Genomic DNA, 24,267 nt, shown 5'->3' on the forward strand with positions numbered 1-24,267 from the left:
TGAGTTGTATAGTTCTTTTCGTGCACCTTGAGTTGACGAGAGGCGTAAGCGATAACCTTCTTGCGTTGCATTAGTACACATCCCACGCCAGAATCTGACGCATTGCAAAAGACAACGAAATCTTCAATACCTTCTGGCAAAGCCAGTATAGGAGCTTGGGTAAGCTTTTGTTTAAGTATATCGAACGCCTCTTGTTGCTTTGTTCCCCATTCATATTTGATGTTTTTACGAGTCAAAGAAGTTAAGGGAACAGCGATTCGAGAGAAGTTTTCAATAAACCTTCGATAGTAGCCAGCCAATCCCAAGAAACTTCGAATCTCGGTTGGCGACTTTGGGATCTCCCACTTAGAGATAGCTTCAATCTTAGCGGGATCCACTTGAATTCCGTTAACATTAATGATGTGATCAAGAAATTGCACTCTGTGCAAACAGAACTCGCATTTCGAGAACTTAGCGTACAATCTCTCGGTCCCAAGAATTTCAAGTAAGGTTCGAATATGGACTTCATGATCAGCCTTGGACTTGGAATAAATAAGTATGTCGTCGATGAAAACGATTACGAATTTATCTAAGTAAGGCTTACAGATACGGTTCATCATGTCCATAAACGCTGCTGGCGCATTAGTAAGTCCGAATGGCATGACGGTTAACTCATAATGGCCTTACCTCGTTCGGAAGGCGGTTTTCGGAATGTCTTCAGATTGAACTTTAAGTTGGTGATAGCAGGAACGAAGATCGATTTTTGAAAAGAAGCTAGCACCTTGAAGTTGATCGAATATGTCATCGATATGCGGAAGTGGATAACGATTCTTGATTGTAACTTTGTTGAGAGCTCGGTAGTCGATGCACATCCGCATAGATCCATCCTTCTTCTTGACGAATAGTATCGGCGCTCCCCATGGTGATGAACTTGGTCGTATAAATCCCTTCTCGAGAAGTTCGTCCAATTGTTTCTTCAGTTATTTCATCTCGGTTGGCGCGAGGCGATATGGAGCCTTGGCGATTGGAGTAGTACCAGGAATAAGATCAATCCTAAACTCTACTTCACGATCGGGAGGAATGCCAGGAAGTTCATCGGGAAAGACATCGGCATAGTTGGAAACAACAGGAACTTCTTTGAGTTCTTTGGGTTTAGATTCTTCGGTGACGTAGGCTATGAATGCTAAGCATCATTGATTCAAACATTTGTTAGCCTTTATCATGGAGATTAGGCTAACTTGGCCAGCATCTTTATCCCCTTCAATCGTATGATACGTTTATCCGCGGCTCGAAGTTCAACGGTCTTGGTATTGCAAAGGATACGAGCATGGTTGTCGGATAACCAATCCATACCCAATACAACATCAAAACCAGCAAGAGTCATTGGTAGCAATTGAATAGGTAAAACGTAACCGGCTAATAAGATTTTTCCGTTTTCTAGAGCTTCGGAGATTTTAATGATTTCGCCATTAGCGGTCTCGATGCTTAGAGTTTTATTAAGTTTGATTAAAGGTTCGTTTAATAGACTACAAAATTTATAATCTATAAAACTTAAATTAGCTCCTGAATCAAACAAGACTCTGGCATAGGCGTTGTTAAAAAGGAATGTACCGGTAATGGTTTCCGGTGTGTCGGCCGCTTTCTTGGTATCAAGGATGAAGACTCTTGCATTGCCCTTCTTGGGCTCGCTCTTTTGACCGCTACCACCCGCACCACCAGTCGAGGGCTTATTCTTGGGACACTCAAAGCTAAGATGCCCCATCTCCTTACATTTATAGCAGATCAACTTCTTTTTCCAATAATCGGCCGTGGTGTGGCCGGGTTTGTGACATGATTCACAGAGTCGTGGAGTCAAATGGCATTTACCCCTATGGTATTTCTTGCAAATTTTGCATTGTGGGATGCCGGGGTTAAAGCCAGATCGTCGTTGATCGACTCCTTTACCCTTGAATCGGGTGTCTCCTCCTTTCCTCGATCTGTGTGTTGTTACGACCTTCTTATCCTCCTCTTTATTGTGGATCATTCCGCTCATCAAGTACCCAGCCAACTCCATCGCGGAGTCAGCGGTTTGTGGCTGTAAATCCCCCCGGGGCGTCGCTGATTGATACGAGATCCGCACGATGTCTAGGAGTGCGGAATCCTCCTAGACTCGTTTATTGGTGTAGAAGACGAAGAACACGATTACACATAAACAAACACACGAACAAACACACGAATGGGATAAACGAATCTTCAGATACTTTATATAATAACCATAACACGTCACTAACCGAAAAAAACAAAGACACGGCCGACCCGAGGTGAGCTCTACCTCGGGCCGTCCCACACGAATCTACCTCTCTGTTTCTCTCTAGACAATTGAACTAAAACACAAAAACTCTAACTTTCTGGATTACTAAACCCTAAACAAGACACACATATATATATAGATAAACAACTTCACGGGCTTGGGCTTGGGCTTGGGCCTGTAGGCGAAGTTGTTATAACTTCGCCTATGGCGTCTCCATTGGTCAGAATTGCATAGCGACGGTCACAAAATGCACCAACAGACTCCCCTTTGACCGTTGTTCTCAATTCTAACAAACACAAAAGATCATCTATTACAAAACATGCACCAACAGACTCCCTCCTAACTGATGATCTTTTGTTTGCTTCTTCTTGTAGGACTCGATTGCATTGTGATCTTCAAACTTGAACTTCACATATACATGCAACATCCATCCTGTCTTCAACCAGCCGTGTCTGAAACTGTCTTGTAGCTTCACAAATCTACCAATCCCCCGGCGTCTTCCATATCAGATCTCCCCTTCAGTGTAAGCTCCTCCGACTATATCGATCGAGGTCTTTGACATGCATGCATCCCTGTGCCTAATTGATCATCTCAACCAATCATGTGAAGTTCTTTTAACTTCACCAACACGTGAAGTTGGGCTCCCTCCACAACTTCACCAAACACGTCAGAATTGTATAGTAAGATAAGGTTCAATCTTCAACTACTCAACATCAAGTGATCAATTTCATCACAAAACCACCTTGACAGAATCTAACACACATGACCATTAATTAATCTGAAGCATCTTCAATCTCCATGGATAACAATCAAGAACATAAACAAGTTAATTCCTGATTAAATCCAACTTGTTTCAAAATCGTAACAGGATCCAATTCTCGAACTCCTTGAAAATAACATAAATAATATGCTCTGACCGCAATCCAGTAATGACGAAAAACTTCAGTTCGATTTGACTTTCTTCAGTTGGTCAACCTCGAACAACAACAATTTCTTTGCTAACAAACACCCAAATATGTGTCAATATCCAGTTTCAATCAATATCCCATTCACAACTTCAACTCCATATCCAGAGTTGACCCGTATTTGTTCACACGTAAGACCAAGAGATACCAAGTTTCACTCGTTGTCGGAATAACACTTTCAGTCTCACAATAATCGTGTACACCTGGCCATACGGACGAAAACTCCAAACAATTTTTTTTTTATCACAAAGCGTACTCGGAAGAACAAAGTGTGCTCGGAAGAAATGTACTCGGAAAAACACATTGTGCTCGGAAGCAAAGTGTACTCGGAAAGCAAAACGTACTCGGAAATCAAAGTGTACTCGGAAAGCAAAGTGTACTCGGAAATCAGAGTGTACTCGGAAATCAAAGTGTACTCGGAAAGCAAAACACTTGTGATTTTTTTCAAATTTTTCACTAAGTATAAAGTGTGCTCGGGAGCAGAAGTGTGCTTGGAAGTACTTACTATCACTAAGTGTGCTCGGGAATACTTGTGATATTTCAATTTTAACACTAGCAAAAAGTGTACCCGGAAGCACTTTCCTAGCATAAAGTGTACCCGGAAGCACTTTCCTAGCACAAAGTGTACCCAGAAATCAAAACACTTGTGATTTTTCAATTTTCAACTAGCACAAAGTGTGCTCGAAATTACAAGTGTGCTCGGATTACTTAGTGCTCGGAAACAAAAGTGTGCTCGGATTACTTAGTACTTTTTCATTTTCCACCAAACATGCTCGGGAGCAAGAGTGTGCTCGGGAGCAAGGGTGTGCTCGGGAGTACTTGTGATTTTTCATTTTCTTCACTTAACACCAAGCATGCTCGGGAGCAAAAGTGTGCTCGGGAGCAAGGGTGTGCTCGACACAAACTTGAGTTTTCTCTTCACAAACATAATTGTTCATGGAAAAACAAAGTATGCTCGAAAAAGAGTCTGCTCGAATAAATAACAAAGTGTGCTCGAGACTTTTTTTTTTTTTTTTTAAAAAAAAAAACTTCGCCTGAAAGTCAACTTCGCCCCTCATTAACTTCGCCCATCATTAACTTCGCCTAAAAAGTCAACTTCGCCAAAACCCTAAAATTTTAGTGACAACTTCGCCTGAACCCAATAACTTCGCCTACGGCGGCTGTTCGGCCAAAAACACATCAGAAACGTGCCAGAAACACCAAAACGCAGATCTCGAACCATAGAATAAGAGCCTAAGGCTCTGATACCACTTGTAAGTCCCCCCGGGGCGTCGCTGATTGATACGAGATCCGCACGATGTCTAGGAGTGCGGAATCCTCCTAGACTCATTTATTGGTGTAGAAGACGAAGAACACGATTACACATAAACAAACACACGAACAAACACACGAATGGGATAAACGAATCTGCAGATACTTTATATAATAACCATAACACGTCACTAACCGAACAAAACAAAGACACGACCGACCCGAGGTGAGCTCTACCTCGGGCCGTCCCACACGAATCTACCTCTTTGTTTCTCTCTAGACAATTGAACTAAAACACAAAAACTCTAACTTTCTGGATTACTAAACCCTAAACAAGACACACATATATATAGATAACCAACTTCACTGGCTTGGGCTTGGGCCTGTAGGCGAAGTTGTTATAACTTCGCCTATGGCGTCTCCGCTGGTCAGAATTGCATAGCGACGGTCACAAAATGCACCAACAGACTCCCCTTTGACCGTTGCTCTCAATTCTAACAAACACAAAAGATCATCTGTTACAAAACATGCACCAACAGTGGCAAGTGTGACCTCACCATGTCACGAATCTCTCGTGGCAGTCCCCAAATATAACATGTAACTTTGCTGGATTTCGGGGTAACCAGCTGGGGAACTAAACGACAATATTCGTGGAATTTCGTGTTGTACTCACGAAGGTTTGTTCCAACAACCTTGTGAGCTAGGAACTTGGTTTGAATTTGGTCCGTCTCGTGCTTCGGACATAACTTCGACATCAACAATTCCTTGAACTCGCTCCAAGTTAGACTATACATTACCTCCATTCCTCTACTCATGATTAGTGTGTTCCACCACTCTAGCACTTCGCCTTTGAACATCAAGGCAGAATCTTGAATCTTTTCTTCTTCTGAACACTTGCTCGTAATCACAATCGTCTCCATCTCTTCAAGCCACCTTACGGTATTGATGGCTCCCTTGTCACCGTGAAACTCCTTTGGTCCATAGTACTTAAAGTCTTTGAATGAACAACCACTGATTTTGAGTTTCTTACATTCTTGTCTCACGCCTCCATCGACATTTGATTCATGCGTGCTTTCATCCATACGGGAGGGTCTAGATCGAGGTTTAGAGACAGACTTTCGAGAAGGATTTTCATATTGAGAATGTTTTGTTTGTCTAGTTTGGGATCTATTTTCAGGTTCTTCCCTAACAGCTTTCCTAATCATTTGTTGTATTTGATTCATGTACTTATTGGGAATCGGTTCCTCTCGTTCTTTTTCGGGAACTTTCCCTTTCGCTTCACGTCTTTCGGCTTCCTTTCGGGAGGCCTCTCGGTTATCACTTTGTCTAGACATTCTTTTCTTTTAATATTTTCTTTTTATCTTTTATATCTGAAATTTTAACATGTTTTCTTTATTAAACATACACTTTATTTATTTCACATATATATATATATCACAAAATGATATATATCATTACAACATTCTTATATATCGTTTATGCGATATATAAGTCCCTATCCTTATTATATCATATGTTACATATAACACATAACTATTTTAGACACATAAACTTCATCACTTGAAACATGCCATCAACCTCTTCTTAATCCTTCATGTACTTCTTCACAACTTTTGTTAGTTTGTTGCACTTGCGAAGAAGTGTTTCTCCCATCTTCTTCTTCTTTTTCCCATCAACCGCAATCTTCTTTCTCAAATCATCAGTCTCGTGTAAAGCTCGATCCAGATGTTCCTCCTGTGACTGTGGAATGTCATCGGGATAGCCGTAACGCGGTGGTGGATCACGGTACCCCATCATCACCACATCAAAGTGATTCCTCGGATCTGGATACGCGGAAGCAGTCACATCAGATTGGTAGTTGAAGAAAGTGTCAGCAGCCTCATTATGCTCTCGTATCTCTTTTACTTGTTCTTCAACTGAGGGAATCTTGCCAGTGTATGGTGGGAAGCTTGACGATGCTTTACCCTTGAGCTCTTGAAGAAGTTGCATGTAAGGGTCAACAGAACCATAACTTGGTGTTTGTTGAGAGTATGGCTCTTCCACCGGTGTCATTTCTTCATTTGAATTGTCGGGAAATTCCTCTTCCTCAGGATCTGTTTCCTCATCAGGTTCCTTTTCCGATTCCTCCTCTTGTTCCTCTTCCGGTTCTTATTCGGTCATTGCAGGCACATGGATCTTCTCGTATGGCATAGTCACCCTCATCTTGGGCTTATGAGATGGCCCTTCCTTGTTGATGTGGAAATTGGTAGAATCCATTGTTGAAGTGCCGATATGCCACCTTCGTTGATCAGAGTGGCATTGCATCCAGTTGGATGAAGAAGACTTTGGTTCCTCCTTGATTGGTATATTGGAGAGGAAAGTATACGACGGGTGAGGATTTGGTGGTAAGTGTGCTCCATTGGTTGATAAGTCGGAATTTCGGAATGATAATATGTCGGGACCTCGTATGGTTGATACATTGGTGGATTTGTTGGATGATAACTTGAGTGTCTCGGGGCTTGGTACACTTGGTGTGGAGTGTTGTCCACCTGGTAAATGGGACTTGATTCGATGTTGGGATGTTGGCTAGGTCCTTCGTTGGAATTGAAAAATGACTCGAAGTAATCCTTAATCATGATGTCCTTTGGAAACTTATAGTACTTCCTTGCTCTTCTTGCTTCATTATCATAATACTTCATTAATTCTTTGTATGACATCTTTGGGTGGTATAGATTGTGGAGAGGGAAAGAAAGGGTTACCAACCAATCTTATCCCTATTCAAATAAACAAGTAAATATTTCCTATGCTTGGATCGAAACTTGGGTATTGTTTTATGATACTCAATTCGCTAAGATCGATGGCTCTAATACCAACCTGTCACACCCCCATTTTAGGCCTAGAAGTGTGAACCATAGTTGGTACCACATTTGTAAATAAATCAGAGTTGCGGTTTAATGCGGAAGACTTTAATAAACGTGTGGATTTAAAGATAAAATATTTACATTACAAAAAACGAGACGAGAGTCTCGTTTAGTATTTACTTGTTTATAAGTTTAACAAAAACATCATATTTTAATATTTAAACAAAATTATCCGAGCCATCGGATTCTTGAGCTCTTCGTCCTTCAAGCTCTAGTCTTGATTACCTGCAAAATGTTATAAAATACGTCAGCAACGAATGCTGGTGGATATGCTGACGCAAAAATATTTTCTTTACTTAATTACCCCTCGAGACCACGTAAGCCTCGGCCCATCTTGGCTTAGGAATAATCAAGTTAAACAATCATCATAAACTCGAGTCTCTACACTAGGTCACCTCAGCAAAACACCGCAGCGTTTCGACGTACTTAGGTACCATAAATATACACAAGGTCATTCTCACTCGAACATACTTTGGTTCGGCCCATCCTGGCTGGAGGTCGTGACCAGGCGTGGTGCGATGTGCCCACCGCATACCACATTTGTAAGGATCCAGACAAACTTATACTACAGCCTGAGGGCTAGGCTCATACTCTTATTTACAATGTTTTTAGAGACACGTAGCCTCATGTAAAGTTTTACACATAACACGTTTGTTTTGTTTGAAAAAAAGTTTGTTAAAGTGGGGCGTATTCACCTTTCGATAGGGATCGGTTTCCAACACCGTCCGTGGGTTCTTCTCTTGCTATCTCGTACCTATAGTACGAGTATAACTTTTGTTAGTCGGATACACAATTCGGCTTAAGACCTTTAGTCTTATTTATCTCGATGAACCTTTAGTTCATAATCTCTTTTTACTTTAAAAACTTTAAGTTTAATAGTAATTTATAAACCTTTAGTTTATTCATAAAACCCGACGTTTCTTCTTTTTGAAGAAACGTATTCTTTTCTTTTTTTATTTAAGAATACTCATTATTCTTAAATAATATATTTTATAACAAAGATTAATCATATTCATATATATACTCTTCACATATATGTTTTCATTTTTCTTTATTTTCTTTGTTATATGTTTCTTCGTTTATCGAGAATAACTTCGACTTGGGGTATTAAACCTTTATAATATTTTATTATTATTTTGGTCGGGCATCATGCCTACCTTGTTTGGCTTAGAAATACCCTAGACACTTGGGCAACACTTCGACGCCGCTTGCTTTTCAACGCTCACTTTGATCAACACTTTCACTTTGACACGCTTCTCGAGGCACCAACACTTCATGGCACGCACTTCGAGATGATCGTCGGGACGTTGGGACAACACCTCCTTGCTTGGAATATCGTCGGGGGAATAGCACGTTATCGAGGTTTTGGGGCACGTTTATCGAGGTGGATCGATGGCACGCTTTACGAGGTTTAGAGAGAGAGTAATGTGTGTGTTTTGGGATGTGAGAAATGAAATCCCGTAGCCCTCTTATTTAAATTGGACCACATCGCGATACGCGATGGGTCCTTTGGCAAGCCCATCGCGTACCGCGATGTAGGCTTGCTGAGTCAATGTGTAGACCTGCCACGTGACGATACGTGGCGGACGTGTTGCCACGTGGCGGCAGACGTTGCCACCGTGTGCCGCGTGGCACACGTGTCACGTTATGTCAGTCACCCCATCGCGTACCGCGATGGGGCTCTCTTCTGATCCATCGCGTAGCGCGATGGGTCAGGAAATTAAGAATTTTCATTTTAGCCCCTTGAGTTTGGAATTTGGCAAAACTGGTCCCTTGACTTTGGGAACTTTACATTTTTTGGCCCGAAATTTACGTGATGTTACAAAAACCCTATTCCATGTCCATTTCACTGCTTGCTCCCACCGCACACACCGTTCCTCAAACCTAGATAGTGTATCAAGAGAGATGGTGAAAATAAATAGATGGTGGCGGTGGTTCAGGTGGAGGTCGTTTAGTTGGTGGCGGTAGTTCAAATCGTAGAGCTGGTGGTGGTGTGGTTGTTTATTAGGGTGAGAGTGGGGTAGAACCGTAGAATATGGCTAGTTGTTGGATTTTTGGAATTTAGAATTTTAAAAAGAGTTACACATAAGCTTGCCACGTAATTAAAAAAATGTCATGTCAGCATCTTCGCTAACGACGTTAGTTATCTGTTAACGAAAGAGTGACAAAAACAAATAGGGTGAAAGTTGAGAATGACATATAACAAATAGAAAGTTGGGAGTGGTATTAACCAATTGGTGAAAGTTGGGAATATTAAAAACCAATATCCCTATTATAAATAAAGTCTTCTGCTAAAATAACACGCAACTCTAATATATTTATTAAACATGTATCAACTATTGGTCACACTTCTAGACCCTAAGTCGGAGTGTGACAAATATTATGTCTTTTACAAATGTGAAGAATTACAAAACTACCCTCGTGTATATCTTGCACATGACTAGATTTATGGGGAAATATTAACAGTGTTAGGGTCAAATGACAAAACGTGTAACATTTAGCTATATTAACTACAGATTATGCCAATTTAAAGATAAAGGATAATAATGAAATTTAATATAAACATAAAGGACAATACTTGTAATTATGTCTTCTTTTTATCAAACTTGTTTCTCATCACTGTGAAACTAGCCCATATGGTATAGGAGTAAGCCTCTTAGACCATACGTAATGGTTAATCTCTCTTAAATAGGGGGTGTTAAAAAAAATTCGAATCCACATCCGAAAATCTGAAAATCCGAATTCTCCGAAAATTTAGATATCCAAAATTTCAGATATTCGAATCTCGGATATCCGAAATTTCGGTATTGAATAGTGGTTTTGAAAATTTTCGGTTAGTTCGGATATCCGAACTATCCAAAATAGTTTTAAATAATAATAAATATTATTTATTAATTTTGGATAATTTTTTGATATTTTAGATAATTTTCCGCTTATTTTGGATAATTTTCAAATAATGCATTGGGTTATGGTGTGGGGGCTTTATACACAACTATAATACCCCATTATAGATGGTTTAAGATGAGAGTCTTGGTTCAGTCTCAATCAAGTGGAACTTTTGTTGTAATTTAGAAGTGGGTAGGATTAGACATTTGTAACTCTGAAAAACAAAATCAAACTTGCTTCTCGTGTTAACAACCATAAAAATTTATAATTTATTTTTATAAAATTTATTAAGTTGTCGCTTCAACCACTTGGGCTAGCTTAAGTGGCCAGCTAAATGATGGGTAAGAGTTTGATGCCGGTTGGCCTCTCAAGTTCGAATCTTGATGGCGACACAAGTTTTCTATTAGAGTGTCCCTTCCCAGAGAGCTTGCTCTTGTGGGCGGACAACTCCTGTCAAGTGGCAGGGGTCTCGAAATTTTCTCGTGGAACGCCTAGCCAAACTCGGATGCCAAGCGTGGGCCCGGTTAAGACAACATAGTCTTGGCCTGAGTGGGGCGGTTGGGACTCTCTCCGAGAGTTGTGGCTGAATATTCAACCACTATGAAAGTCACCGTTCGAAATAAAGTTGTCGCTTCTTTTTTGGAATAAGCAATGGATAAAAGTCTGGCTACATGGAGTAACGGGTAACCCAATGGAAAAATGTGACTTTATACGCCCACGATTACAGACAACGTTGGATAGCTCATGCCCGTCATCTCCTCTTTTGAAGAAAACCCCAAAGGCCCAATGCGATAAAACCTTATAAAAATCGGATTCGAACTTGCGACCTCCTGCCTAAAGTTTCACTTCCCATTCAGTACAAGTTGTAATAAAACTCATTGGTATTAAGCAGTCTATACAAATATGCAAAACAATAGATTGTTTGTTTATTTTATTATTATTACCAGTTTGCCACTATATGGATTAACCTGAAATAGTGAAATGCTTGAAATTAGAATTATTTTTAATGAAATGATTGAAATTAAACTTTTGCTTCAGACTCTAGGTTAGGTTGAGTTACTCTTGTATAGCGTGTTACCAGCATATAAAACACCTTAAGATCATTTTAGTTATGGTATGATATTTATAAATGACTAAAGTGTATTTGTATCGATCGATATTCTTTTTTATCGATGTTCTTAGGCCTTGACGGGACTCGAATAGCCTAAACTATCAATCTGATTGAATATATTTGAGTCATCTTCTTATGAGTCGCTCTGTTCAACCAAAATGGATCGATGGTTTTACCGGATTTTCAAATTTTATATTTATTTGTGCATTTTTATTCCAAAATTTTATTTTTTGTAAAGTTACCACTTCAACTTTCACCTTTTGTTTATTTCAAACTCTTAACTTGCTAACAATGCAAATCCACACCATAATATAAAAATATTTGTTCTAAATTAAATTCATAAACTTTTACCTTTAATTTATTTATTACTCTCACCCAATTTTTTAAAACCAGATTTAATATCCGGTCTGGTTTTAAAAGTAATATTTTGTACGAACCAATTGACCAAAGGATTGGTACGTTTCCACCGAATTTGATTTATCTTTGATTCAAATTTACGTTGCTTTCACATATTAGATTCGTGATGGATGTTAAAGAGTGTAATACGTGGTGCTTCAACAGTCAACAATAGCCATTCGTCTTGTAGCAAGATTCGTGTGCATAATATACAACATTACAACCTATATCATCTAGTGACATGTGGACATATTCTATGAACCGAATTCGTGAATTAAGTAAATAAATAGAAAATTAACAAACAGTTTTATTACTCATACAATACAATACAAGAATCTGAAATACAATACAGAATCAAAGAAATAAACCAAATACAATACGGAAAAAAATAGTAAACGGTTTGGCTGAGGATCGTGTTGAACACGGGACCCTTAAAACAATATTTCGAGTCTCCCAAGAGAACTCGTTGTTTCCCAGGGTACAACAGCCGGAGCAGTAGTACTGCCGGAGTTAACCGTAAACCTGAAAAATGTTTGATTAAAAGAAACCAGAAATGTAGAAGAAGAAGAAGTTGGAAAAACCTTGCAACAATGCTTGTGTTGTGTGTAAGGTTTGGTGTATCTTGCAACTTAGTTTACCTTTCTATTTATAGAGGAAAAACAAGGCACAAGTTTTTCATCCCACCAATGTGGGATACACCACTATAGTATTTTCTTTCAAATACACACAATCACACATCGATATCTCATTCATCAATGTCTATTAGTGTGCATTTGTTGTGTCATAACAACCTACTAATGCACACGTAATAAATTTTCCAACACATATCACATATGGTGTTTGTGTTTGTGTTTGTGTTTGTGTTTGTCATGATAAGTATTCTATTATGACATCGTGGTACCATCCAAAAATTTGCTAGTATTTATGAAGTGAATTGACATATGTTTCATTTATTTAGGAAAAATACATGAAAAGAATATTATTGTTACAATATAATTTGAAATATTATAGTTTAATTAATTCACATTTAGGAGGGTGATGGAAATGGTGGAGTAGGATTTAAGGGTCAAATAGATATCACTTTGAGTGTAGGTGTTTGGCATGTGGTGGTTGGAGTCGTTTTCAAGAAAGATGAATCAAGTAGAGTGCTTTTGAATTTTCAATAATTTAAACATTTAATAAAATTACAAATAACAAGGGTTATTTTTTCAGCGGCCAACGAGTCATTCAAATGAGCTATTAGATAAATTTATCATATCAGGATACACTCGTCTTTCGATCCGGGGAAAACCCTCACCAAAGACTAACGTCCGTGAACACTCATCTAAAAGCCTTTTATAAAATAAAAATACAACAGCTTTTATATTTGATCTGACGGTATCATGATCTTAATAAATTTTTTTATCATTTCAAATGTTCAGGTTTCATGAGAGACACAATTTTATATGGAGTAAAATGTTGATAAAAGAGCTTGAGAGTTGAAATAGAAAATGCATTATTTATTTATGAGTAAATTACGGTTTTTATCAATGTGGTTTGTTCAAATATGTAGTTTAGTCTAATAGTTTCAAATTTGTGATTTTCGTCAATGTGGTTTCATTTACTTGCAATTAAACCCGAATTTGCTAATATCGTTAAATCTGGTCATTAAAACATCAACTTACCCTTCACGTGAGAGACAATTTTGTCCTCTCCCCCCCCCCCTAAAAAAAATACACCCCAGCCCCTCGCGTCAGAGGGCTTGTGAATTAGGACTGAAGTTTATTTGGGGTGAAAAAGGACAAAATTGCCCATCATGTAAGGACCATGTTGATTGGTTTAACGACTAGACTTAACGAGGTTAATAAATTCGGGTTTAATTGCAAGTGAAATGAAACCACATGGACGAAAATCGCAAATTTGAAACTATTGGACTAAAACTACATATTTGAACAAACCACATGGACGAAAACTTCAGTTTACTCTTTTATTTATTTAGTGACGAATATTTATAAAAGTTAAATTATAACAAACTACACTTTTACTCGAAACCCGAAACCCAACCCGAAAAAACCCTTACCCGAACTGAAAATCCCGAACCCGAAAAAGACTAACCCGAACCGAAGTAATTCGAGTTGGTTTTCGGGTTTGATTTTTAAGTTTCGGGTCAACCTGAAAAGCCTGAATAAACTTTTAATTTTGAAATTAAATATATTTGTAGGTATAATAGGCTTAGTTTTAACCACTAAAGTTATCATAATCTGACCCTAATCGATTGTTGTCATTCAAACTATTATGGATCGATTGTTTATTGTTAATTTATGTTTATCGTTTATTACTAATAGCAACCTTAAACGAACAACCAAAGCACGTCCGATTGAAGAAGATTATGGTTCGAGTTAGTTACTTAGTTTTATTCTTCTTTTGAATTGTTTTATTAAGTTATGTCGGTTTATTATTTAATTATATGCATTACGAGCAAAGAAGAATTAATTTTAGCATTGAAGTGTTTTTTTTTATTATATGATACTTGAAACCCGATTAACCCAACCCGAAAAACCCGAATCCGAAAAACCCATGAGAGATTTAGGTTGGGTTTCGGGTTAAGATTTAAAACTTTGAAATCCGACAACCCGACCGAAAAACCCGAAACCTGAGAAACGAACCCGAAGAACACCCTGTAACAAACTAACATCCAAACACTCTCACGACCACATATTTTTATACCGAATAGACAACTAATTAAATCTACAAAAGAACGAATATATACGTGTCGGTATCAAATTCCATTTTTTTCTAGAGACGTTACATTCTTTGTAGTTTTTTAATCGGGTAGAGTATGACTCATTAACTAAAAAACCTGTACTTAAAGTTTCAAATAAAAAAACTTATAATCATAGTAATTATTATATTAGTATTATTATTTTATAATCTCGAATGAGTTCTGTTAAGAGAAAGCTTAGATAACATATGATAAAAAAAATATGCCGGATGCCTAGATCAATAATGTACCTTTAGCTAGATTAAACTAAGAAAGCTTATAAACCATATTGTTAATATTCTATCTAATTTTTCAAGGGTAATTCATTAATATTTATAGAACCAAACTGTATAAAAAAGTTCAAAATATAATTTTTATAACAGCAACTATATATTTGCCGACTGTTTTGGCCCAAACTGTACAATCAGAATAACTTTTTTTTAAATTACATTTTTAAAACATCAAGAGCCAAAAATAAAATTGTCATAAAAAAAGGGTTCATAGTATGGTGTCTCTTATAGGGAAAAAAACACACAAAAAAATGTATCAAATATAATCCCACTTATAACAAAACTCATTGGTATTAAGCAGTCTATACAAATATGCAAAACAATAGATTGTTTGTTTATTTTATTATTATTACCAGTTTGCCACTATATGGATTAACCTGAAATAGTGAAATGCTTGAAATTAGAATTATTTTTAATGAAATGATTGAAATTAAACTTTTGCTTCAGACTCTAGGTTAGGTTGAGTTACTCTTGTATAGCGTGTTACCAGCATATAAAACACCTTAAGATCATTTTAGTTATGGTATGATATTTATAAATGACTAAAGTGTATTTGTATCGATCGATATTCTTTTTTATCGATGTTCTTAGGCCTTGACGGGACTCGAATAGCCTAAACTATCAATCTGATTGAATATATTTGAGTCATCTTCTTATGAGTCGCTCTGTTCAACCAAAATGGATCGATGGTTTTACCGGATTTTCAAATTTTATATTTATTTGTGCATTTTTATTCCAAAATTTTATTTTTTGTAAAGTTACCACTTCAACTTTCACCTTTTGTTTATTTCAAACTCTTAACTTGCTAACAATGCAAATCCACACCATAATATAAAAATATTTGTTCTAAATTAAATTCATAAACTTTTACCTTTAATTTATTTATTACTCTCACCCAATTTTTTAAAACCAGATTTAATATCCGGTCTGGTTTTAAAAGTAATATTTTGTACGAACCAATTGACCAAAGGATTGGTACGTTTCCACCGAATTTGATTTATCTTTGATTCAAATTTACGTTGCTTTCACATATTAGATTCGTGATGGATGTTAAAGAGTGTAATACGTGGTGCTTCAACAGTCAACAATAGCCATTCGTCTTGTAGCAAGATTCGTGTGCATAATATACAACATTACAACCTATATCATCTAGTGACATGTGGACATATTCTATGAACCGAATTCGTGAATTAAGTAAATAAATAGAAAATTAACAAACAGTTTTATTACTCATACAATACAATACAAGAATCTGAAATACAATACAGAATCAAAGAAATAAACCAAATACAATACGGAAAAAAATAGTAAACGGTTTGGCTGAGGATCGTGTTGAACACGGGACCCTTAAAACAATATTTCGAGTCTCCCAAGAGAACTCGTTGTTTCCCAGGGTACAACAGCCGGAGCAGTAGTACTGCCGGAGTTAACCGTAAACCTGAAAAATGTTTGATTAAAAGAAACCAGAAATGTAGAAGAAGAAGAAGAAGTTGGAAAAACCTTGCAACAATGCTTGTGTTGTGTGTAAGGTTTGGTGTATCTTGCAACTTAGTTTACCTTTCTATTTATAGAGGAAAAACAAGGCACAAGTTTTTCATCCCACCAATGTGGGATACACCACTATAGTATTTTCTTTCAAATACACACAATCACACATCGATATCTCATTCATCAATGTCTATTAGTGTGCATTTGTTGTGTCATAGCAACCTACTAATGCACACGTAATAAATTTTCCGAGACAGGCGGTTTTGAGGGCGGAATCTAGGAAGGTTGCTAAGCATGAGGCAGCGTGTTTGGAGAATCAGCATGTGTTCATTCCATTTGCCTTCGACACATTTGGATCTCTAGCTCTCGAGGCGGTTCGCTTCTTGGAACGGGTGCAGAAGGTGGTCCTTAGTGACTCGCAAAGCCCGAGGAACCAAGGATTTATATTTAGTAGAATAGCCTTTGCGATCCAAAAGGGGATAACGGCGCAGCTTGTTGCTCGCTTACCCATTATCCAGATGTAGTTTGGTTGGTGTTAAATGTTAATAAAATTTAAAAAAAAAATTGAACCAAAAAAAAAAAGTTAATAATAATTTTAGTTCAAAAGTTAATAATTAGTATAGTTATTTATACACTTTTCACGATAAAAATTAGATTTAACTTGAAATTGTGGTGTGACCCAAATGAGATTTAAATGAAAAGAGAATCATAAGATCCAACAAGGTATAATAATCCAAGTAGTAACATGGTTGGCTGCAATCGCTCCCTGTCAGGAGCTATTTTATGTTATGTTTCCTCCACTCACCAAATCCTGTGGCAAACAGAGATCCAAAAAGTCTGGTTGAAGGCAGAGTAACGCTGCCTACACACAAATGTCAATGCTCGCTACTTGTATTCATCTCTTCCCCATTAATAATAACAATCCTTTTTTACGCTTAAAACCACATTTCCCATCAACGACTACACCCGCTTCATCAACCTCCTACCCAATTAACAGGTAGGTATATATAATATAATATAATATAATATGTTTCTTCACAAATACATGATTGTGTGTGTTCTTTGAATTCATTCGTGACACTGTTAAGTGTTTCCACAAATTCATTATTGTGTTTGTTCTTTGAGTGTTTCCACAAATTCATGTTCATATGTATAAACTTTAGTTAAATGAAATGATCGGATCCCTATATTATCATTAGTTATCAAATATTATTTGGCACCTAGAATGCATATATATGTAGTCTTTGTTATATATATACAGTTAGGACTGTTGGGCGGGTTCGGGTCACATGTCGGAATGGCTCAATTCAAAAAAGGGTTAGTTTGGTTCTGACCGAGACGGGTTAGAATGGGTTCGGATCAGAATGGGTTTTGGGTTACGCGTGTTTAAAATTTTGTTTTTGAAATTCTTGTACATTTCAGCTTTGCTTCTGGTGTTGACACCGGTTACGCGTGTTTAAATGTCGGTTTCAGTGCCGGTTACGCCTGTGGAGCCGGTTATACGTATTGAGGCCAGAAAACGAGCACTCAACACCACATAACGCATGTAACCTGGCTCCAGTACGCGCTTAGCCTAGCATACCGATTGTGGTTCCACTTTTAAGGTTTTATTTTTATAGGATTACTAAATGTGATTGGTAAATTATTATTGTCAAATCTTATTGCATTTGAGGGGGGCAATTAATTTTTATTTGCTTGCAAATTTGGCACCTTAAGTGCACATGTCTGTAGTCTTTGCTATAATCATTTATGTGGTGGTCTGTTTATTTATCAAAGAATACAAATATTCATATAATTCAAAGTTTGAAATCAGTCCGTTTGACCTTCAATTAGTCAACTTTGTTAATGCAGCAATGCTTCATTATCTTCCATTGCTCCTCTTGAAGCAATCCTTTTCGACATTGATGGAACTCTTTGTGATTCGGATCCTCTCCATTACCACGCCTTCCGTGATATGCTCCAAGAGGTACTTTCTTTAACCGTTTTATCATTTTGAATCTTACTAAAACATACTTAGAGAGCAATTGATTTTCATTTTTATAGATCGGCTTTAACAATGGGTCACCTATAGATGAGGAGTTCTTCATAAATAACATTAGCAGGAAGCATAATGAAGAGCTTTGTACTGTTCTTCTTCCTGATTGGGAGTTTGAAAAGGCAATGAAGTTCATGGTTGAAAAGGAAGCTTTGTTTAGAAGGTAATTTGTATCATTATGTCAAGTGCACTAGTCTATCACCTGCTTTGACTTTTAAGGTCAAACATTATTTTCTAAGTTTAGAATCCATATGAATCAAGCATATGGCTAAAAAGCTTTTTTAGAAGGTAATTTGTAGGGGTGCGAGATCAACTAGGCTTGAGCTCAGCTCGTTTTGACTTACGAGAGCAAAAGCTCAGCTCATTTTCATTTTTTCAAGCTCGAGCCCGGCTCGTGCGCAACTCGTTTATTATTATTTTTAATTAATTTAATACATATTTATAATTATTTGTGTTATTGAGAAAACCTTAACGAGTTTAAATGTAACATCCTAAAATTTCCGTATTTAATAAAAGAAAGACGCGTTTAGTTATTGGGCCTAAATAATTAATTAGTATTAATAAAGATCATGGACTTGGACTAAATAAGATGGATTAAAGGGAATGGGCCTTAGGTCCATGGGCTTTAAGGGATATAAATATCCTCTTAAACCACCCTAAAACCCTAAATCCTCATTTCTTTTCATCCTAATATCTACACACTCAAAAACACGCACCTACACCATACATATATACGGCCGTGAGAGACGGGTAAGATCCGAGCCAAACAAACGTTGATTCTTGATAGATCCTCGTTATACACAAGATATATACAAGATCTAGAGTCCATAACTAAGCCATACAAACACGAAAAGGTACGTTTCAATCTTAAAGTTTACGTTTTTATAGACGTTTAGCCTTGAAACTTGAGTCTAGAATAGATCGAGTATAAATGAGACACAAAGTTGCAAACTTGATAATAAACATGAATGAAATGAACCCGAAAATGGAAGTGGCTCGATTAAATGAACCCTTGAACCTAGTTGGAACGTTTTAGCTTAAAAAGATTAAACTTTGCGATTCGTTCGGGTCAACCTTAAGCCGCAATCGGACTAGGGAACGGTTGGAGCTAAGGCCGAACCATAATAAGCGAACAAGGGTCGCAAAACGCGTGTTTTGTATTGCTGAAACGAACTTCGACAGCAGCGAGCTTGCTGTATAACTTCGCTGGTTATAAGTTCGCTGCTGTATGAACTTCGCCGAGTATATAAGTTCGTTGGGTGTATAAGTCCGCTTATGATCAATTTTGCTGTTGGCTAAGTTCGCTGCTAGTTAAGTTCGCCAGATACTATGTTGCTGGTTATAACTTCGCCTAGTGACAACTTCGCTTGGCATATGTTCGCTTAGGGTTAACTTCGCCAAGTTAAATTCGCTTAATATTAAGTTCGTCAAAAGTTAAGTTCGCTGAGAAGTGAATTAAAATCATAGTGAAAAATGTGTTAAGACAGCTCGACCCCAGCCAGGGGCTCTGCCCCTTGGACCCTGTTAGGGGCTGCCGCCCCTAGAACCCCGCTGCCAGGGGCGCTGCCCCCGGACCCCCGTTCGTTGGGGGTAATAGCTAAGACTAGAAAGATGATATGAGTAGTGATAGTTAATTGATATGTGTAATTATTATACAGTCAGCCGTGCACAAATGAAGAAAGGGATTATCATTAACGGTGAACGTAACCGCATTCAGGTGAGTTTCTAGCCCCATTCCTTGTTATGTTTTCGGGGCTGTGTGCATACTCAATGTGATTAGTTAATACACTTACCTTAAGTGGTAAGTGTACGTCTATTTATGATATATGTGAATTCTATGGAATAATGCTTGACAGTACATGAACGATCTTCGGATATTGCATGAACTTTCAGGGGATAGTTAGATGATGTGGTTGTTTATATATATATGTTGTATGTATGAAGTATGTATGTTATAGAAAATGAGTATGAAAGAAAGTATGTAAAATATATAAACAGGAAGGATGGTATGGTATGAAGGAATTGACGGTAAAGGGTGGCAGACCCTAATAATATCTGTGAGGTTATAGGGCGAGAGACTCTTTAAGGGTGGCAGACCCGAGGTTATAGGGCGAAAAACTCTTTAAATAGGATGGATATTTATATATGAAGAGTAAGTATGATTAATGTACACCCCTTTGGGCACGTGTGCAAGTATGAGAACAAATTGTATGTTGTATGATTAACTAGAACTCACTCAACGTAGCTGACTTTTAGTATGCACGCAGGTGAGTAGAATGAGGCAGCTTGCATGAGGGGAAGCACATGGCATGATCTTGGAGAAGCTGGCATCTCGAGAAATGTTATGTTATTTCAAAAGACAAAGTTTTATGTTTAAATAATTTGAATGCTCGATAAGACAAGAATTATGGTTATAGAATGTAATGGTTTGAATGTTTTTAATGTTTCGCGAATGTTTTAATTAACTCTGATATATAGAAATGCGTTTGTGAGTAAATCCAACACGAAAGTAGGGCTACCGGTAACGAGGCCTTAAATTAAAGCTCGGCTCTGCAGTGTGAAATAAATACATAGAAGTTCAAAAAAGTCAACTCAAAACTATACTAGGCCTGTTAAGGCTCGACAAACCTAAACGATCTTCCCATACAAGGCTCGAGCTATGGCTCGATAACTAAACGAGCTTTTATTAGATGCTTGGGCTCGGCTCATTTCGATTTTTTTATTAGTTTGATTGCGAGTAGCTCACGTTCGTCTCTGCTCGTCTATAGCTCTAGCTGTTTGTGTCATTATTCAAGTAAAAGCTAGTAAGTTTGCCCTTAAAAAGTCAAAACTAAAAAAAGATATGCTCTTTGACATAAAGTTCTGAGTAACTCGTGTTACTCAATATGTAATATTAATTGTGTTAAAAGGGCCGTGTTGTGTAACACGTTTATAAACATGTCCATGCTTGTGTTTGAGGAAATGACACATTTAATTAATCGTGCGTGTTGGTGTTTAACACTTGTGTCAATCGTGTCTGTCCCGTTTAACAAATTCTTACATGTTTTTCTGTCACATTAAGGTAATACATGATGCCTTTTAAAGTTATTCGAGTCATTTTGACCTTAAAATGCGACTTTTATTTTAACTCCAGCCTGTAAATAAACAGATTGGCAGCTGAACAGTTGGAACCTATAAGCGGCTTAAACAACATATGCAAATGGGTAGAAGATCTTGGCCTGAAACGGGCTGCGGTTACAAACGCTCTTAGATCAAATGATGAGTTGCTGATTTCAATGCTTAAACTACAAGATTTCTTTGAAGTGATAGTTTTAGCTGAAGAATGTGCAAGACCAAAACCTTTTCCTGATCCGTCCCTCAAGGCTCTAAATGCACTTAAAGTTTCCCCAAATCACACGTTTGTGTTTGAGGTATGAACTCGAATTAATCATCTCTCAAAATAGCCAACTGTTTCAACATGTATGCCATGCGTTTTCATGTGATATTTTTTGTGTGTTGCCTAGGATTCTGTTTCTGGAATAAAAGCAGCTAATGGAGCCAGGATGGTGGCTGTTGGTATGACTACTAGAAACCCTGAACAAATGCTACTAGATGCAGGTGCATCGCTCGTTATCAAGGATTATAACAACCCTAAATTATGGGAAAATCTACAAGAGATGATACAACAAAAGTTGCCTATTTGATCCAACTAGCTTATGACAACAAAGCGTGTTAAACATTTGTAGATTAGTTGGTTCTTCATATAGAATAACCATTTCTTTCACTAAATTGTGTTATTTCTGATAATATTTCATACATATGCTTTTTTTTCCTTGAAAAATATATACATGTGATTAAGAACAATAAGTAAGGGGGTGTGAATTTGCCTTTTAATTGATAATTTGTTAGTTATCTTAAAGGTAATATAAATATACCATAAAGAGTATTTATAAATTGTTGGAATTGATAATTTAGTTTTTTTCCAACTATTATGTAATTAATAGAAATTAAGGCATTATTGTGTAATTAGCATCAAAATGTATTGTTTAGTGTGGACCTAAGTTTGGGTGGTTGATTCCCCAAACAACACACGTCGCTTCACCAAAGGGTTTTCACCCTTTCGAAAACTATAAATAGCGATGTAAACACTCATTATTAATAGAACGATTTAGAATCAAATAATTAAACTTTTGTGTCGTCTCGCCCCTTCATAGATTATCTATTTTTCTATAAACACACGGAGAATTTAAGAAGATTGATAATTATAATAGCTGTATTCATAAATCGATTTAATGTAAATGAATTTATGTTTTAACTTTTTCATATATCATGACATTGATTTCTATCAGCTCGGTGGGTGTATGAAATACAATGGATACAAAACTCATTATATCATAGAATTAAAAGACTTTGAAAAGTAAACACAAAATAATCAAAGAGATATGGCCCATTTAGGATCCAAGTTGTTGCTTGTCGGTTTCTTGTGTGGCTTTCAAAAGTAAACCTAAATTAAAGAGATGGGTCCCGTTTATGATCCAAGTTGCTGCCTATGGCTTTCGTGGAAATTATATTGCTTGGATTATTTGTACTAAATTTTGAGGATGATGTTTAAGTGTTGTCTGCAATTTTCATGATCTTATTTTGGCTTTGAAAAGTAAACCCAAGTTAAAGAGATAGGCTCTGTAACCTGTTTATGATCCAAGTATCAGCATAACTTGTTGCGCGTCTGGCTTTCATATGTGTAATAATGATGTGTAAGTGCAATGAAACTAAGTGTTTTATTTGAATTAAAGTTTATTACTTTCAGTTAGTGTTGCCAAAATCCCGACTAGGCGTCGATTAATCCCAGATTAATCGCTAGTTAGTCCCCATATTAATTATTGGCTAGTCGGCAAATTAATCGGTTAATGGTCAAATCCGGCCAAAATCGCGATTAATTGGACCTAGTTGGCATTTTTTGGTGAAGTTCCGGCCAAAATCAGCGGTTTCTGTGGAGATTCCGGTCAATTTTCGGCCAAAATGTATATTTGTATATATAAACTAAAAATTACATATAAAAATATTTGTGTATATATAAAATAAAAAATTATACATCAAAGTCCAATCCGATTAATCTCGATTTATCGCGGGTCCACGCCCCACCGCCCGACTAGTGATCAGCGACTTTTACAAAACTGCTTTCACTAAGACCTTAAGTTTCATGTGGGAACTTAAAAGATATAATAAAAGATATAATAACCATAAATTAAAAATAATAACCATAATTATTTGTTTTTATTCAAGTGATGTGATTTAATATCTCCTTGTGCGTGGTTCACATCTTGCCCAACCTTATCATATTTTCTTTGCAACCATCTGGTGAAAAATTCTTCAAAAAAGATTTGATCTTTTAAAATTTGTCAAACATTAGCATACTTTCAATGGCTTCTTCAAGTGCATACCTTCCAAACAAGAGCTATCAGTTCGATGTGTTTTTGAGCTTCTGTGGTGAAGACACGCGCAAGACCTTTGTTGGTCATCTTTATGCTGCTCTTGAGCAACAAGGTATACACACGTTCAAGGACGACGAGAGACTTGAGAAAGGAAAAAAGATCAATGATGAGCTCTTGCAAGCAATTAAAGACTCTAGAGTTTACATTATTGTTTTTTCCAAACGCTATGCTTCTTCATCATGGTGTTTAAACGAGCTTCTGGAGATTATGCGGTGTCATAAGACGAACGAGCATACTGCTTTTCCCTTGTTCTATGATGTGGATCCCTCTGAAGTCCGAAAACAAACTGGATCAGTTGGAGAAGCCCTTGCCATACATATGGATAAGAATGAGTCAGAAGTTGGAGAGTGGAGAGAGGCTCTTAAACAAGCAGCCAATTTGTCTGGTTGGGATTTGAGGAAGACCGCCGATGGGTAAATTCCTTCAATATCTGATGTTCTATTAAAACATGAAATATGCACAATT

General features: G+C 37.2%; 1 protein-coding gene and 1 pseudogene across 2 annotated transcripts in view; both read left to right on the top strand.

Moving 5' to 3' along the window:
• The first annotated feature begins 17,153 nt into the window (after positions 1–17,153).
• LOC143572226 (haloacid dehalogenase-like hydrolase domain-containing protein Sgpp) lies at positions 17,154–22,179 on the top strand. The gene is made up of 5 exons (XM_077057443.1): positions 17,154–17,293; positions 18,148–18,262; positions 18,340–18,494; positions 21,480–21,741; positions 21,835–22,179. The coding sequence occupies exons 1-5, from the start codon at positions 17,169–17,171 to the stop codon at positions 22,012–22,014; spliced, it is 837 nt and encodes a 278-aa protein (XP_076913558.1). The 5' UTR covers positions 17,154–17,168; the 3' UTR covers positions 22,015–22,179.
• Positions 22,180–23,631: 1,452 nt separating this feature from the next.
• The window catches only part of LOC143572232 (uncharacterized), a 55,084-nt pseudogene continuing 54,448 nt past the window's right edge, over positions 23,632–24,267 (top strand). Inside the window, exon 1 of the transcript XR_013142228.1 lies at positions 23,632–24,215. The product of XR_013142228.1 is annotated as an uncharacterized LOC143572232 (transcript). The remainder of the gene's footprint in view (positions 24,216–24,267) is intronic.

The sequence above is a fragment of the Bidens hawaiensis genome, unplaced genomic scaffold (genome assembly GCF_021521415.1).
Source record: "Bidens hawaiensis isolate Kalapana, Puna unplaced genomic scaffold, B.hawaiensis_p1.1 tig00025779_1, whole genome shotgun sequence".
NCBI classification, from domain to species: Eukaryota; Viridiplantae; Streptophyta; class Magnoliopsida; order Asterales; family Asteraceae; genus Bidens; species Bidens hawaiensis.